The 19,812-nt window shown below is 37.7% G+C and overlaps 1 protein-coding gene across 1 annotated transcript in view; it reads right to left on the reverse strand.

Annotated features, from left to right (window-relative positions):
- The window catches only part of IFT74 (intraflagellar transport 74), a 2,643,271-nt gene that overhangs the window by 1,606,056 nt on the left and 1,017,403 nt on the right, over window positions 1–19,812 (reverse strand). The window contains exon 13 of the mRNA XM_044061439.1: window positions 2,249–2,335. Within this exon, the coding sequence (XP_043917374.1) occupies window positions 2,249–2,335 (87 nt within the window). The remainder of the gene's footprint in view (window positions 1–2,248; window positions 2,336–19,812) is intronic.

The following is a 19,812-nucleotide window of genomic DNA, read 5'->3' on the forward strand; positions in this document are numbered from 1 at the left end:
AATCTAAAATATATAGGAAACCTACCTTCTGTAATTCATTTCTACATTATCAAAGTGCACACACTTACTATTGTAAAAAGAATATAGTGAAAGGACAATTTGTCCGAGGTAGTCGTATGACTACCCTAGAAGCTGATTTTAAGGACTAAGGACAACTTACTAAATAAAATGTTTTTGGAAAGAGGGTACCCCCAGGAATTTATTAGTGAAATTCAAGAGGAAGTTTTGAATGGGAGACAAAGTAGATTCAAACCTATCCTTGGAAATAGCAACACCAATAAATCTATTTGTGGGTCTACAATGATCCTGAATACCCCCACTACCAACACCTCCACCCCTAAAGAGATTGATTATAGACAGGCATTGGTTCTTGAATATAATGCTTTCAACAACAATGTTACAAAAAAGTTGTTGAAAGAGAATGGACCAAATTTGCTAGTTTGACTGACCTGGACCAGAAAATAATAAGTAATATTAATGTTAAAGTAGTATATAGAAATTCACAATCGTTTAAAAATATGTTGGAACATAAAGGCCCCCAAAGATCGAATAAGGTTAGGAAGGGTACTTTTAAATGTGGACACTGTGTGTATGTATTATGTGTACTGAGGATTGTGTTTTGGCGTACGTTCTGTGGATTATATCAATAAAGTATTTTGCTGACATCCGTGGCTCCAGCAGTTTTGGCACTTTTCTTTGTTTTTGTTATAAGGAACTTTAATTTATAGGGAATAATGCTTCCAGCATCTGAAGTCTAATGCTAGGGCCATAGTGATGCAGAGTTATCAGAGTACAGAGATCAAGGGAATCTCATACTTTCAGTTATCAATGGAAAACATGACTTTAATGAATGGAGCACCAACAGGTTTTGTTTAGCTATGAAAGTTAATGATCCCTAGATACTGCTGGCACCTTTAGATTTCAATACCTGAGGTAGGAACCTTGCCCACAAGGCAAAGATTCCACCCATTTATCTGGGCACCATGAGATAAATGAACAATTAGCCAGTGATCGAATGTGCTGCTTCAGAAACAGGATAAATGCTGTAAACATTGAACCACAGTGAGTCATTCAAAATTGCTTAAATACTGGGTTTCAATGCTTTTGAAGCACCTTTAAGTGTGATATGTTAACAAAGTCTGCTGGTTATTTAAGTTGGGATGCAACATTTAGCAAATTTGTATACGAGACTGTACCAAGCTCTAAGTTGACAAACCTACTAAATCAAGGTTCTAGTAAAATGATATCTAAAGTAATGAAACATACTTTACTGCGCTACTTGTACAGGAAAATTATCACATATCAAATCTTAATAACTGAGAAGGTTATGTATTGGTATCTGTGACCCCATCCACATTTTTCTAGTTATTATACCTGACAGGTTTGATGGATATGTAACATAAGTATAATACAACCCGCGGTGGTGGTGCTGCGGTAGCATTGTCGCCTCACAGTAAGATGCTGTCCGGTTCAATTCTCAGCTACAGCATCTTCTGCATGGAGACATGCTTGACTGGGTGTACCTTCGTTGAAGGTTGTGCATCAGAGCTGGTAACTCGGCATGTAAAAATCAACTACCAATCACTAGCGGACTGGAGTTCCACTGTGGCGACCCCTAACCGGGAAAAGCCGAAAGACACAAACAAACAAACAATTTCCGAAGTCCAACATTTGGTAACTGGAAGATCAATGTTTCAAATCCAGTGACTTGAAGCTTGCTATATCTTCCAGTAACAAGACAAATGACAACGTTTGGAAAAGAAGGTCAGTGAAGGCATAGCCAACATCAGAAGTGCCTTCACAAATTAATCTGCAGTTAATGGCAGGGCTTGGAGGAAAGTGGACAGTTATGCCGGTCGCCATTCTGCTTTTCTAAACTGAGGGTGATGTGCATATGATTAAGAATGGAGAGTGCTGCATTGTCATTACTGCAAATTATACATGTGGATTTAACACATATTACTTTCTTTTTAAATTCTGACAGAATATTATGTGCATGATGCTGCGATAATGGATCTGCATGCTTTAATGTTGTAAACTGAACAATTCCAGACCAAAGGGTTGTTTACCACCCACTGCTTACAATTTCATTCAAATGAAAACAAAAAATGATCTACAAGATTATAGGATGTAGCATAATACCAGTTCTCAAGATATGTGTCCTTGTTATAACTCCACCTCTGCACCAACAAACTCAAACATATAGACATACAGACACTCATACACATGCTTACAGTCACTTCATAACACATCACCTTGGAGATCTTCTTGATCCATATCAAGCCGTCTCATCTCTTCAGAAGACTGGTTAAGTTTTTCTCTTATTTCAGCCAGTCTATGAAAATTAACAAAATAAAAAAAAAATACTGTCAGATCACAATACTGTTAATTCTGTAAACCTCAAAAGCAGTAAAGGGTCCAAACTCCTTACTTAAATTTATTTTTCACAAATAATGTTATTTGCATTACAATAAACTTTTCAATATAAAAGGCGTAGAAAACAATGTTTGCTCTGAGAGTGGTGATGGAGAAGTACAGAGAAGGTCAGAAGGAGTTGCACTGTGTTTTTGTGGACTTAGAGAAGGCATATGACAGGGTGCCTAGAGAGGAGTTGTGGTACTGTATGAGGAAGTCGGGAGTGTCAGAGAAGTATGTAAGAGTGGTACAGGATACATACGAGGGTAGTGTGATAGCGGTGAGGTCTGCAGTGGGAGTGACGGATGCATTTAAGGTGGAGGTGGGATTACATCAAGGATCAGCTCTGAGCCGCTTCTTATTTGCAATGGTGATGGACAGGTTGACAGATGAGATCAGACAGGAGTCTCTGTGGACTATGACGTTTGCAGATGACATTGTGATCTGTACTGAGAGTAGGGAACAGGTGGAGGAGACCCTGGAGAGGTGGAGATATGCTCTAGAGAGAAGAGGAATGAAGGTCAGCAGGACTAAGACAGAATATGTGTGTGTGTGAATGAGAGGGAGGATAGAGGAATGGCGAGGATGCAGAGAGTAGAGGTGACGAAGGTAGATGAGTTTAAATACTTAGGATCAACAGTTCAGAGTAATGGTGAGTGTGGAAGAGAGGTGAAGAAGAGAGTACAGGCAGGATGGAGTGGGTGGCAGAGTGATTTGTGACAGACGAGTATCAGTAAGAGTGAAAGGGAGGGTCTACAAGAGGGTAGTGAGACCGGCTATTTCATAAATGGGTTGGAGACAGTGGCATTGACAAAAAAGCAGGAGTCAGAGCTGGACGTGGCAGACTTAAAGATATTAAGATTTGCACTGGGTGTGACGAGGGTGGACAGGATTAGGAATAAGTATATTAGAGGGTCAGCTCAGGTTGGAAGGTTTGGAGACAAAGCCAGAGAGGCAAGATTACGTTGGTTTGGACATGTGCTGAGCAGGGATGCAGAGTATATTGGGAAAAAGATGCTAAGGATGAAGCTGCCAGGTAACAGGAAAAGAGGAAGGCCTACGATAAGGTTTATGGATGTGTGAGAGAGGACATGCAGTTGGTTGGTGTGACAGAGCAAGATGCAGCGGACAAGAAGAAATGGAAACAGATGATCAGCTGTGGTGACCCCTAATGGGGGCAGCAGAAAGAAAATGAAATAAAGCCAGCACAGCCATTAGCCAAAAAAAAAAAGGAATAAGAAAAACAAATAGCAGTGCATTCAGTTTATGCCAATTTGTTTTTTTAACCTCCAATCAAATATACCACAGAGCAGTCCAGAGGGAGGGGATAGTCCAAGTATGACACACTATGGTGCTTGTGGGCTGTATTAACCTACCATTTTATATATGCAAAACAGCAGTCAAAAGATGATACCCAGGTTGCACCTTTGAAAGAAAATAAAAACAGATTTAACCAAGTATTTCTTATTAAAAATGTTTTCACCGTATAAAAACTTCAAAAATCTGCAGCAATGGAAAATTGTAGAGAGAACCCTGATGTATTCTTTAAATGTCTTGGCAGCATTTGATAACTGTCTTCACCCATTGCTTGACAGCAATTTCTTATATCATTGCCAACACAGTCATAATGAAGACCTAAAGAAAAATGGTACTTGTATGAAAGTTATGGGTATTCATCAAAGTGCAGGAACTGTGAGCCGTTCCTTAGCTGCAGCAACAGTAAGGATCATCTGGTAAACAAAACTTTCCCAAGCTGTCAAATCCCGTCCCTTACTCGTATAATGCAATGCACACTAAGAAAACTCCAGTTCTGAAACAAGCAAAAGAAATATAATTAGAAAGAAGGAAGATGGGATGGAGGATGCAAGTGTCTTGCTGCCACAGCTTAACTTTTGTATCTGATTTCAAAGAGCTCGGGCTGCTAGAACACTTAGGGGAGAGTTCCCACCTCACTCCTTAAGTATGGCAGCCTTGTAGGTACATGTCCTAGATAACTGTGGCTTGAATGGAAGATACGGATTTACAGGTCACCTCAAACTTGTAATGTTTAATAAATTTTATCTGGGAACACAAAGTAGCGGCTGCACAAATTTTACACAGGAACACATTATATAGAAGGCTGATATAGTGACAGCTCTGGTGTAATCTGCTCTGTGTTATCCTTGCAAAAGTTTTCCACATCCATAAACTCAACTGGCTAAGCAATTTAGCACTGTAAATGGAGACTGACTGTCTACAGGTTTAAATCCCACTAAATCACTGTTAGGCAGAACAGTTATAGAAAAAACTTGTTCATTTTCTTCACATAACATGAATATGTTACATTATGAAATAATCTATATACGTTTCCCTATCAGAGTGCATTACTGCCTACAGATGACTACATATTTTGCCATTATCCGCAATTGTTTGAAAATGTATCATACAAAATACTTTGAGGCTGAGTTTATGTAATGGTTAAGATCTTCCCCTCACATATACAAGCTGCAGGGTTTGATTCTGATCTCCGATTGTTGGCTAGGCTTGTAATAGTCTGCAGACTAATTACCTAGTATTTACCAATTTGCCAATGTTTTGTAACAGAAAAACAATACAGTTAAAGCATTCTGGAAAGGTACTGTTTGCCAACCATTCTGAAGGCATGTCCTTTAGAGAAGTAAAGGAAACAGGTGATAATCTTTCCACGTGGTTTTATTCATTTCTGCATATTAAGTGAGTTTGCTGTATGCACCCACGTAGTGATGATGCCCTCCTTGATTAAAATACTAAACTGACAAAATAATTTACTGGTTTAATTAAGTTTCTGAAGCTACTTCTAGAATGAAGAAGAGCTGCTGTGTAGTCAGACCCCTTCTTTGTGAAGACAAAGTATGAAGGGGTTAAAAATATATTTGTAGCTCAGACATGCAAATGAGTTAGCCATGAAGGAGTTGCCTCAACAGAATGGGTGAAGGTATGTTTTCCTAACAATATATATATATATATATATATATATATATATATATATATATATATATATATATATATATATATTGGAATTTCTTTTATTTTTTTTCACTAAACATCTTTACTAAATTACTGCTTAAGACATAGGCAATTTCACATTTATATAAGTGAAAAGCAATCTCACATTTATATAAGTGAAAAACAAACACTGACACCACTTTAGTTGCAATCATTATACATCACAGACACCACTGAAACAACTGTTGGAAACATTATACATCACTTATAATCTATCCAGTCATTGTCAGTTAAGCATTATATGGTTCATTCAAATCCTGCCTCTTAAACCCCACTCCTTCACTGCATTTTTGTTCCCACAATTCCCATTTTTCCTATGTAGTTAGCTCCTTCCCCTTTTCTAAAGATCCCAGTTACAGTTTTATCTCTGTTGCTATATTCACTACTTTTAGGAAAGTTGGTCTAGACTTTGATTTCCATTTTCTAGTAATTGTTTTTTTGGCAGCCATCATAATTAGACTCAGCAAGGCTTTACTGTGTGTCTAGGCAATTCTGGTTCTGTATCATAGCTCAAAAAAAACCCATCTCTCCAGACAATCCAATCCACTCACCCAACATCTCCAGCACAGCAGTCTGCAGGGAATCTCTAAAGTCTGCCAGCTCATTACACTCCCAAAAAATATGTTCCCAGCCACCTCTTTCTTGCCCGTCACACCTCCAACATTTGCTATCCACCTAAGGAAAAATTCTTTGGAGTCTACTTGGAGTATAAAAATGCCTATGTAAACACTTCCAGGCAAAGATCCTAAATCTTCTAGACTTTGTTGCATATTTGGGAGATATACATATATCTATCTCCCCATTGTTTCTTTGTGAATTGCTTATCCAGTCTCTCTCTCTTCCCAATCCTTTCTAAGCTCCTCTGATTGAGTCTTATAGTTATCAAGCAATATTTTGTATGTTCTACTAATTATTCCTTTTTTAATGGCAGCTTCTGTTCCAGATTCTATTAAAAACTCCACCAGTGCTGGTCTTTCATTTAGGACCCCCCTATTTCTTTCTCTTTGTCTGTACTCTGATATCAATCCTTGATAGGGAAGGCAGTCTCTAACCTGCAGTCCAAATAAGTTCTTGTCCTCTTCCCATTCTATTACCTTTCCCTTTCTAGTTATTTGCTCCCAATACCTTGATTCCTTTTATCAGTTTTCTCCAATAAATTCCAGCCCCCTCTTGCCTATTATCTGTAACCACAGTCATCCCTATCGGAAAAATCTCTTTTCTCCAGTCTCATGCTGGTTTAGTTCTTAGAATACTCCCTGCTATTTTATGAATATAATATTCTGTATGATTTTTTGTTGTTATCCTTAACAGTCTGCATCCAAAATCCAATCTCTATTTATTTCTTAAGCTCCCCCATCTCATCATTCCTTTCCACTTTGAATTATAGTTTTCTGCTTCTGCTATGTATAAGAGTCTTAACTGTGTTGCTCTAAAGTACCCCATCAAATTGGGGAATCATAGTCCATCTGCCTTGTTCTATTGGAAGAATCAGCTTATTCCACTTTACCCTTACAGTCTTCCCTTTCCAGATAAAATCATTCAACTCTTTTTTAATTGCTATCCACAGTTTCTCCTGTGGTTGACAAAAATATGCTTGACCTGTGTATAAGACTAAAGGGACTAAAAACATTTTAATTGCTTGTATCTTAGTATCCATATCCATATAACAAAGCTTCCAGTTGCTCAATTTTTGTATTATCTTCTGTTTAGTCTCTTCCCACATATCCTTAGCTGCCACAACTGAGCCATTTCTAATCCATACTCCTAAATACTTAATTGTATCATCTCCCCATAAATATGGATATTGTTAGACCAATTTGTGTGTGAGTACATAATTTATTGCTATTGCCTTTGTTTTAGCTTCATTAATTTTGTATCCTGAGAAGATCTGAAACTGTCTTAAAATGTACCCCAACACAGTAATGTCCCTTTCTTGTTTTGTCATGTATAAGATAATATCATCTGCAAACAGAACCAGCTTTTCTTGATTACCATACCAATTATAGCCTTGAATTTCTGATTACCTTATTTTCTTTGCCAATGGTTCTAACTATAGTGCAAACAACAAAGAGGAAAGTGGACAACCCTGCCTTGGTTTCTCTACTCAAGCAGAAGTTAACAGAGAAGACTCCACCCACTTTAATTTTTGCCTCCAATCCCTAATATATACTTCTATTCAACCATATAACTGTATTAGGGAAAGCAAATGCTTCTATTGCCCTGCTCATGAAGTCCGAGTCTACTCTGTCAAATGTTTTCTCTGCATCAAGAACCACCAATAACAGTGATATTTTCTTACATTCTGCTTCCCTCTGGATCATCAATGTTCTGTTAATACTATCAAATGTTTGCCTCTGCTCCAGAAAACCACACTGATCCATATCTATCAATTTTGGTACCATTTTTGCCATTCTTTTAATCATTATAGACATAAAACTTTATACTCATGGTTTAGTATTGAAATGGGCTTGTATGAAGCTAGATCCAATGGATCTTTACTCTCTTTAGGTATTACCGTCACCACTACCTTCTTCCAGGATACTGGTACTGCTCCTCCTCTTAAAATATTGTTAAACAAAACATTCCAGATCTTTATCAGTGTTTTCCCTCCTAGCTTCCAAATACTATCTATTCCTGGGGACTTTCCAGTAGATTGGCTATACACAGCCATTTTTATCTCATGTCTTCCTATCCTAATGGTTAGTAATTGAGCCTCATCTACCTCTAACCTTGGCTTATTTAATTCTTCCATAAACATTTCTCTCTGCATCTTTTCTTGATTTCCATATTTCCTTGCTTTATACAAACTTTCATAAAATCTCTGAAACACTTCTAATACTTCTACAGGATCTCTTGTTAACTTCCTTGTTATAGGCTCGCTAAGACTGGGGACAGCCCTTTCCACTTTCTGTTGCCTGAATTGTTGTGCTAAAAGTTTTTGTGCTCTACAATTATTATCAAAAACAGTTTCTTAACAGTAATCTTTCTAAACTTGTGCATATTATCAAGGTAATCCTTTATTTCCTGTTTAGTATTCTGCAGTTGCTCCTTTTCTTGTTCTGAAAGTTTCCCCTTATTTTGCAATACTTCAACATTTGTCAGTCCCTCTAAATAATTCTCATTACTTCTTAACCATATCTCCCTTTCATTTATTTCCACCCTAGTTTTAAACTCAATTTTAATTTTATCTTGGTCCCTACCTACATTTTCAGCAGAAATTTCTATCTTCTCTAGTAGCTCCTGAGATAATTCCAAAACCCACTCCTTAAATTCCTCTATTTTCAACCGATATGTGGGAAAATGCCAGTGTCTCACTTTTATTTCATTACCTTGAATTGTTTTTTAGTTATTATTGGCAGACGATCTAAAATAGTTATTGGGTGCATTTCAAGACCTTCAATTAAATGCACACGTTCTTGTGAGATATAAATCCTGTCTAGCCTAGCCCAGTTTTTGTATCTTAGAGAATAATATGTAAATTCACTCCAAACTCCTAGGACTGAATTCACATATTCCATGCCAAACATTTTCATAAATTTCTTCAAAAATCTATCCTCCTCTGTTATATTTTCCCTTCTAACACCACCCCCCCTGGACACATCTTCCTTGTTGCAAACCAAATTCCATTCTCCATCTATAAGTAATATTCTTTGCTGGAAGCTGATTTTCTCTCCCAGAATTTTCTTAAACTCCATTACAACAGTTTTAGGTGGAATGAAAATGCATTCCAGTGTAATCCTCCTCCCTTGCCAGTATCCCCTTAGTACTATATATCTTCCATTATTATCTTTTTCCCCTCTTCTATCACTATTGGAGCTCTTCTTGCAATTTATATAAGTACTTCTCTTTTTCTTTGCACCAAATATTCCGCTGAATAACCATCCTGAAAAACTTTCATCTAATTCACATGTTCAGTTCTTTCTAGTTGTTTCTCCTGCAGCATAGCTATTTGCACTCTACACTTTTTAATATAGTTCACTACTCTTTCTTTTTTATATTTATCTGTAAAACTATCGGATTGAAAGACATTACAGAAAGCATCATATTCTCATATAGTTATTATTACCACATTTTATGTACAACTGCTTTTTTGTTAAATGTCTAGTTCCAACTTTTATGTTACGTACATATACTGTTCGGCAGGTTGGTCTTTTATACAGTTGTTTCTTGTCATATCCATTTGAGCATATGCCACATCTTACATAACTTTTTGTTTTTTGAAAGCTCTCAAACAAAACAAATACCCCCCAAAAAAGCTTAAAACATATTAACTTAATAATAACACACAAAACTATGTACATCTTCAAATATTGAAGTTTTTGCTTCCTAATAAGAACAAACATTCTAAGTTGATAGCCACACAGACAGGCTAGAGTTAACAAAAATAAAGGTTAGTCATGCTAAGATGCATGGTACAGCCTGTGCTATTAGTAAGTACTATTTGATTTTGTCTATCTTTATCCCATCAGAGAAAATCTGAGGCATCTGTGTGTTATCTGAGTTTGAGTTTTTGAATGTGTGTTTGACTGGCTTGTTGTGGCCCACTATAGGAATTCCTTTGACTTTTGAAGGAAGAATGAGTGGGAATTAGTTGCTGTTGTTGTTGTTGCTGTGTTGATTTTTTAAGCTTTTTTAAATGCAAGCTTTCTCATGTAGTCTTGCTAGTGGAACCAGGAGAAGGATGCCACAAAACAACAGGGGGTAGGAAACTCCTTGCAGTCATCTGGCACTTGAATGCTTTCAGCAAACACTTTCTTCAAGTCATTTCTCTTTATCAAATCTGTCTTCTAGTGACATGCAAACCAGACACAGAACTGCTAAGGGTACCTTATTTAACAGAAAAAAGCCTTATAATATTCAATATTCTTTTTCATTTACATGCTTTGTAATAAATGTGTTACTGGATAACACACAGGGTCTTAACCCAGTCATTTCTCTATACAAGCATGGGAAAAAGCAAACTGATTTTTCTTTTGTCATACTCTCCTAACCAGAGCTTTCCTCTCCCACCTATTCTCTCCCTCTCCTAACTCCTTTTTTTACATTACAGTGCCTACATTTCTTAAAACTGAATGAAGAAAAAGAGAGAAGGGAGAAAAAGAAAAAAAAAACAAAAGCACCTGTTTATATTAGTATCCTCATTGCACTTCAGAAAAAAAAAACTGAGAAAACTTTACTTCAAGTCTAATTGGTTTTGTCTTTAAAGCCTTCCCAGCTGGGAAAACCCCGGATTGCTTTCACAAAACATTATGTCTTAAACAAGTTCTCTTTTCTTTTTTCCCCTCTACAAATCCCCTTCCACCAGACTTCTCCAGATTATCTTTATCAGATTGTCTCCATAGAGAAATGAGAACCAGATGGCCAGTTTTTCTTTATCAGATTGTTTCTATGAAAACATGAAAACCAACTGCAGAATTGCTACTAAGTATGCATGCATTTGCTAGAAAAGAAAAGCCTCATACTATTCGATATTCTTTTTCATTTACTTGCTCTCTCTTAAAACTAATCAATCTAAGGTCCTTAATCTAGTCATTTCCTCAAACAAGAATGAGAAAAAAAGCACATTCATTTTAACTTTGTCATGCCTTTTTAACCAGGCACTTTTTTCATTACATTGTTTGTATTTCTCAAAACTGTACAAGAAGAAAGAGAGAAGAGGGGAGAAAAAGAAAAAACAAAAGCACCTTCTTACAATCCCCATTATAATTAAAAATAGCATGCAAAGAATACTATACACCATAAATACAGTACTATTAAAAAAAGAAAATGTTTTATTTACTTACAGTTAGCTTTCTCCCCTCTCTTCTCCTCCCCAAAGCATTTTCCAAACATTAATGGCATGAAGTAGGGCATATACTTTACAGTCCCCTACAAATCCAATACATTTTGAAAAAGTCCAATATTTCCAGATTATCTTGTTCTGTCATATTTCACAAATATAATTACTGCACTGTAATCCCACATTAAGCTATTGGTTTTATTACTGCTCTTCTCCATCGCCCAAATCCTGCCTCTGCTTCATTTCAAACACACTCTCGATTCTTCTAATCAACTCTCATGCTCCTTTCCTTTTCTGCAACATTTTCTGTTAAAATACTGGAAAAGGTTTTACAGGTAGTGTCTCTCTGTGATCTTTATTATCAAAAGAACAAAAAGCATAATATCCTTCTGTTTCACAGCTCACTTTTTGTTGGACAAACTTTTGTATTTCCTCCTCAGCATGCACTTCATCAAAAAATGATTTTGTCCCTCCAGGGAAGAATACCTTAAAGACAGCGGGATACAGCAGTTTGAATCTCACACCTGCATCTTGACATTCCCCGAATAGTAGAATGAATTTACTCCTCTTCTGCCTGGTGTACAATGAGCAATCATTCTCCATAAACACTAGGCTGTCTCTCACTTTTAATATCTTGCCCTTCTGCCACAGTTTTGTCAGAATATTCTGGTAGCAGGATTGCATCTTTACTATTAAAAGCCTAGGTTGCTTTCTTATAGCCAGGTTTGGAGCATACATACATTGTGTCCTTTCAACTAACAACTCCTGCTGTGGAATACCAGTCTAGTTGCTTATTTGTTCTTTCATAAAATTAATGCAGCCTGTTCCTTCCAGCTTCTCTGGTATAGCTGAAAATCTCAGGTTTTCACTACATGCTCTGTCCTCTAATTCCATTGTTTTTTTAAACATCTCTTCCTGAGCAGTATCATAGCCAGCCTTTTTTTTCATTTCATCCTCTGATTTTTGCAGCTTTATCATCTCATCTGAATATCTGTTTAAAGCATCTTCCATTTTTCCAGCCTTTTGTTGTTTGTGTTGATATACTCCATCAGTTTGTTGTTTATTTTAACCAGGTCTGTATGCAGTTGTCTTATATCCTCATGTAGGTTACTAGAAGTCATGTCTAAAGGTTGCATTGCTTTTTGCTAAACAGCTGAAGAACCCGCTCCAGTCAGTGTTTCTTCCTCACTTTATGTCGCTGATTTTTTCCAGGACTTTAGTATTTCTTTATTCTTGGCATTCAGGCAGTGCACTTACTAGTCAGCTAGTGAAATTTACCCTTAAACACCAGTCTACTGGCCTTCTCTCCTGAGTTTCTGTTTTTGTACTGGGAGAGTTAGAAACAAACTGTTACTCAGTATGTCACCAGCTTGGAAGCACCGGTAAGGGTTTGGAATCTTGACCTAAACAGAAATTAGAAAAAAAGCAGCTAAATGTGCTCTGACAAAAGGAATAGTTAAGGTCAGTATCAAAAGTGGTTCACAAAAGGTCGTGAACAGCAACAGGCATACGTAAGGAAGAAGGATCTATATCCCTGGAGGATACCCAAATTGAAAACCTTTTCTACTTGACTGTAGAGGTCTCCTGAGTGGAACACCTTAGCAAGAATGTGGTGACACTACGTTAGCAGGAATTTTTCAGGTTTGATAAATAGGAGACTTCAACAGTCAAACTGTCACCTTGTGAGTATATTAGAGTTTTTATCTTTGGTCCATAAAACCACTGGAGAAGGGCATAGTCTGTAACAAGTATAAAAACTCTTCCCAACACTGCTAGACATTCCATTTATATTGTTGAATACATTTTCAGCATTGCCGAGCTTTCTTTTCATGTAATATAAGGGAAACTCCTCTTCCTATATCGTCTGGAACAATACTGCACATATGCCCACTTCAGAGGCGATGGTGTATATCAGGTCAGGGGTTATCAGTACAGGCTCTGAACACACAAGACTTTTCACTTTCCTGCAGACTTGTTCTATAACAGCTTTCAATTAACTTTCTTTGGAGCTTTTTGCTTGTTTAGGTCACTCAGGGAAAAAGTAATGGCAGCAAAAGTATGGACAAATTTGCACATGATAGTTGATCAGGCATAAGAACGGCTTAACCTGTTTTTTGTGGAACTTTCTCAACTTTTTCAGCTGTGGTTTCACAATCCCTCAGCCTAATACACAGCTCAAATAGAGGCTTCTTTCATGCATACATTGTACTTAACTTAATGGTCTATCTAGCATGCTGCATGGAATTTAAAACATGTTTTCTTTCTACTTTAGGGAGATGAATTTCCAGTCTAAAAAGAATATGATGTCATGATGTCATCCAGGTAGATTTCAGCATATATGGTACATGGTCTTATGATGCTATCAGCCTCAAAAATGTTCTGGGTACCCTACAGAGACTAAAAACCAAAACTCTGGGGTAGAACAGCCCATTAAATGTACAGCATGCCATCTTTTCTAAGCTTGTAGTTCTAGTGAAATTTGTCAACAACCTTAGATTAGGTCCAAAGTGGACAGAAACCTATCTTTACCAGATTTTTCAATAAATTCATCTGCTCAGGAATGCACTATGAATAAAATGTATATACATTATTTAACTTTCTGAAGTCATTACAAAATCTTATGGACTCATTAGGCTTGGGGATCAGAAAATCTGGACTATTCTACTCATTATGAGATTCTTCTACGACCCCAAGTTTAAGCATTTTTGTACCTCTTCCCTTACTGCCTGACACTGGGACTGTGGTATATGGTTTAGTTTCAAATGTACTTTTCTCACCAGTCATGGTTTCTGTATGGTGCTGGATTAAACTGATTTTATCAAGCAGCTCAGAGAATATGTCCTTTTTCCTAAGTACAAATTATTTTACTTTTTTAAAAACATGGATAATGTCTCCCCTACTTTGATTTTGGGAATCTGCAGTAAAGGGGGGAGGGTCATCTTAGTTCCTCTTGCAAATATACCTACCACAAAAACATCAGTTTCAATCTATGGTTTCAGAAAATTTATATGGTATAACTCTTGTGGTTTCCTTTATCCTGGTTGACTCACTTTAAAATTCGTTTCACTTACTCTATATATAATTTCAAAAGGTACTTGCCACTTTACAGGCGATTTATTTTCTGCAGTGGATACTAACCCAACATTTTACCTCCTGATCTGAATTCTCTGAAACAAGCATTTTTGTTATATGTTTTCCATTCCACTTCCTGGAACCTCTCTATAAGTTGTCTTATTATAAAAATTATAGTTCTTCACCTGTCTTGCATGTCTGTAAAATGATCCATCATAGTTTTCAATGGGGTGTTTCCTCTACCTAAGTTTCTTTTGCTATATCTACTAAGCCTTATGGATATCTATAACCAAAAGTGATCACCAAAGCACAATGACACCAGTAAATGCAAGAAAATGCGATGTAAGGCGAAACAATGAAGCCATGGAGGGAGATTCAAACCAACAAGTTTATTCTGCTACAACATTAACGTTGACACAATCTGTTGTCACAATACGTTTTCGTTTAAAGTTAACTTTGTCAGATGTGGGCATGCAATACCAAACACTCGCCATCATGACCGCTAAAAGATCTACAATAATAAAAGCAAATTGTCCACCACTGTGGGAGTGCCACACAGTGGCTAGATAGCTGCGACTGAGCTACAGACATTCTGAAGGCAACCAGGGTGGCAAATGGCATTTGCAATTTTGAGTGAGATGGGTGGCTAGTTCAAGAGGGTGGAAATGTACTGCTGCAGTGTAAGTAGATGTTGGTCATGGCTACACAATGTTCTTGGAGAACTGTTATAGCTTTTACAAATCCTCTCCATTTTGCCAATAATTTAGCACTTACAATTCAATACACAGAGAATTTTCATTTCACAGAAAATACATAACCAGAAAACATCTCCAAGGTAAGCTTTTTTCATTGCTGTCATGTACAAGCACACATAATATCAACCAGGTTAGTAATGTACACACACTTTACCACGCCACATGCAGTACGGATCAGACACATAGACACACATATGTGGCAGCTCTAAAATGTAATCTTCTTAAATCCCAAAGACCTTCCAAACATTGCACCTACAACAAATATCTTTGGCAGCCCCAAAAAATCCAACACACACAGCCACAACTCATGTAGCCTCAACTTCTAAATCGATGAGGCAAGTCACCACACAACTGAGTATTTTGGTCATAGGAGACTCCATTGTGAGTGCAGCATCCCCTCTCTGGGCCAGTAATCAAGGAGCCTGAATCCTCACCACTGACACTGGAGATGGACATTCACTTGGAACAAAAATGGATACACCCAGTACTTCCAGATGCAGCTTTCTGTATCAAGCACAATTCCCTTAAGAGCACACAGGGAACACACTCAGTCTGGGGTCTGCATTTTCTCTTTATGTCTCCCTCCAGGTACCACAGTAAGCCTCCCCACTGGCACAGCTATAGAGTTGAGTCCTCAGCCAAGTGTCCAAGCCAAGTCCTCCAGCACCCTCTCTGTGAAACCAGTGCTTCGTGTCCCTGCTCTATACAGCTGACACACACACTCTTTGAAATTTGATTTTCACACAGACACAAACACACACACACACACACACACACATACAGGCACAGGAAAGGCTGGCACAGATTTACTAGCTATACCCAGACTATAAGACAGTTACTGTCACCAGACACTCCAAAGCCAGTTACTCTAAGGCTCTTACAAGGGTACCCAATTATACAGAGTGAAATTAATATTAGTATAAATGATAGCATTTTGACCAACGCAGTAAGGCTTTCAGGAGTGGTCAAAGTCACCAAACAGATATGAGTACTCTCAAAAGTCTCAAAAGACCAGCCACAATGAAAAGTTTAAATATATTTAATAATATATTTAATAACAATAATGAAAGAACATGAAAATACTACATACATATTTACAATAAACACCAGAGTTTCAATCACAGGAAATATTAAAATAACACAGATGAACAGATTCACACAGATACAGAAAAACAGCACTTAACTAATCTCACTATATTTTCCTGTCTGATCTAAAGAAGTACTATTCCCTGGTTCACTTACTAGAGCAAGGCAAGATGAAGTAAGTGAGTGATTCTTCTATGTCATGTTTCAAAAACAGAGTTCAATTAGACTTCAGTTTCATCTAGTATTAAAATATAATTTTTGTCCTAGATTATAGAATGACATCACATACATCTGGTCATCTGACGTCTAGTTCCCATGCTTATCCCCATTGGTAGAAACAGAAACAGAATTTAGCACATATGTGTTACCATACAGAGCTTTGCTGACATGTGTTATAGCATTGAAAGTCATAAAACAATTTGAAATTTTTGCCCTTCCACAGTACCAATTAGTTCATTGCTAAACACAATACAGATGGCCTACTAGTACTTGACTTGTACTTTTGTCTCTGGCTGCAATGTAAACTGTAAGATACAATCTTTATGGTCTAAATTAAGTAATTTAATTTCTTACTATTTTTCAAAGTTGCACAACAACTAAAGAAAAAGGAAAACACCACTAGTGCACTAAGAGTCCCAGGATTATAAAGACCCATCCAGCCTTCACAATTTCTTCATTAAAACCAGTTTATTGAAAAGACTGAGTGCTTTCGTCCACCCAATAGTGGACTTCATCACAATATTTTTCAAAGTTAGCTGGGAGTGAGCTTAACCTCTTCTCATCCAGTATCCTCTGTTAAAACATATACATTTAATCAGTTACAATACAGTCAGGACCCACTGTTGGTATATTTTTTAACACAAGCAACTTTACAAATACATTTTTCAAAACAAATGTCTGTGCAAATCAGTTTGGTATACAAATGACATGTAATTCTTTACAAAATTCCAGCTAGCTCTGCTGGCATATGTTACACATCCACTGCCCTACATCTGCTGGCACAGCTGGCAATCCCTCACATCATCACAGTGAGACATACAGATGTCCCACTCACCAGAGTGAGTAAGTCGAAAGTCACAGTCAGTTGCCTATCAAGGGCCAGGATATGCCAGGTCTTGTAAGCATTCAGGTCACTGGATCACAAGTACAAGTAGGCAATATACCTCCTTAGACTACATGAAGCAAAACATGATGGAACTCTTGAATTATGTGTTCCAGGCTGGTATTAGTCCAGCATTGAGCATCACATTATCTTCAAGGATGATGCCTCAATAAAACCAGATGTTGATCAACTGTAATAACTGGCTTAGTTTTTGGTGCTTCTCTAAGGGGGTACAATATTTCTCAACATGGGTGGACTTGGTCGTCAGACCAAGCTGCTTTGCAAGGGATGGTCTGTTACTGTCCCCTGTAGGATTAACTGGATAAAACACGATCTTCCCCATTGTGACTTTTTTAAGCAACGCCAAACTACCAAACCTTCCAACATAGCAAAACAAACCCTGGAAAATCTAAACTTGTTACTGCTCAATGCCAGGAGTCTAAACAAGAAACTCCACTCTCTCCAAGTTCTCTTCACCATGGAGAATGCAGACATTTGTGCAGCTGTCCGGATGTGGTTTAAAGCTGGGAACAGCACCTTAGTAGTAAAGGGATACAATGTCATCCACACATTTAGACCTGCTACAATACAATCAGAGACTAAACATGGAGGTGCCCCAACTTACATCAAAGCAAACATACCTCAAGGCTAGTCAAACAGGACAATGCACTTCACCTTCTTCACATCCAAATCACTATAAGTAAAGTTCTAACCATATCCTTGCCAAGCTATAGGTCCCGTCTAAGGCCCAGGAAACCTATAACCACACTTCTCAACTGTCTAGATATTTGCCTCTTATTTGTGGTCTCTTCCTCATAAAATTTGTGGTTTTCTGACAGATTATTGAGGATTGAAGCCACTAAATAATGATGGACTTTCAAGCTTCAGACTTCAAATCCTTCAGAAAATGCATAACAATGCATAAATCTGTCATTCTAGCAACTTTCTAGGTTTATATCAGCAATATTTAAAATCTGTCCTAATTTTTTGCCCCCCTCCCATTATTTCCGGTTTTGTCCAGTTATTTTGTAATGAGAGGTTGACAGGTATGCCCATAACACATATTTAAACTTACTGAAGGCACTCACCATTCATCCTAATACCATATTCATGGGTGACTATCCCACTATAAGGCAGGAATCATACTCGACCCCAGACTTGCAGGCACACAGATTCCTGGTCTTTGTCAACATAAACTCCCAGACCAGATAATCAAACTTGCTTCTAAGGATGCTAACATACTGGATCTGGCCCTGACTAACATGGAAGAATGCTGCAGCCACTCCTTCTGTAATGTCCTTCCTGCTAAGGCCATGCCATAAGGGTGTCTCCTTTGAAATAAAAATAATACCTGGGACACCTGCTAACCTTGCAAACTATTGTAAAACAAATCTCCTACTATTAAGTGATAGCCTGGCAAAATTCCAAGCCATCTCAAATCCTGAGAACATTGCTGCTTATGTGGAATTGCTCACACACACCCTCTGCAGTCATGTTAATAGACGTATAGAGACAATTGTGACCAAGCACAAAATAAACTCAAAGAGACAAGCCACTCTATCAGAATCCAACATCTACAGGCTGTACAGTAAAATGAAGAAAGTCATGGCAAAAATTAAAAAATACAATGTTTAGCAGAATAAAAAATTCTCATCAATGTAAACCAGCAACTCAGAGAGCAAATCAAGTCTACCAAAGCCAAATTTGAGGTAGAAACAGCCTCCAAGGCCAAGAACAACCATAAAGGCTTTCTTCAGCTATATCCACAACTTCAAAGGTAGTGCACAACAATGTGCAGAACGATTTGTAAATGGGCCATCTACATAAAGACAAAAGATATAGCCAACACATTCAGCTCGAGTTTTATCCCTGTACACACTCTCTAAGGCCAAGAATACCACACTGATGGACCCTGATAACATCACAGGACGCCTCCTAAATAGGATGAAACATAACCTATTAGGAATAATAGAGTCAGTATTTAACCATAGCCTCCAGACAGACTTTGTGCCATGGGAATAGAGAACTGCAACAGTCATCCCTCTACACAAGACGGGTCATCTACAGACCCAGTTAACTACAGACCCATAAGTCAGACTAGTCTCATATGCAAAGTTATGGAAAGAATTATCACGGACATTATTAAGGCACGGGAAATTTTCAGACACTGGATTCAACTCAGTTTGATTTCATCAAGGGAAGATCATGCCAACTCAGCCTGGTAAACTTCTCTGAGAAGGTCATCAAAGCAATGGATGAAGGGAAAAACAGTGCATAATACTGACCTTGACCTGGCCAGGGCATTTGATATACAACACCCCACTTGGGCATTGTTGACAAAGTCATGAAATTAGGTATAAACCCACTGGATAGCCAGGTAGCTCTCATGATAGGACCCAAGACGTTAGGATAGGGGAGTCTACCTCCACAAAGATTATGGTCACTAGCAGCATCCCTCAGGGCTCAATGCTGGGTCTGCCCGTTTGACATCTTAAGTCAAGGCCAACACCAAGGGCTTCTAGCTGAATAAGTTTGCAGATGACTGCAAACTAGATGCAATCACAGAATACCCAAAAGGC

This window comes from Protopterus annectens, chromosome 2.part0 (genome assembly GCF_019279795.1).
Source record: "Protopterus annectens isolate FY-2018-M chromosome 2.part0, PAN1.0, whole genome shotgun sequence".
In the NCBI taxonomy this organism is placed as follows: Eukaryota; Metazoa; Chordata; order Ceratodontiformes; family Protopteridae; genus Protopterus; species Protopterus annectens.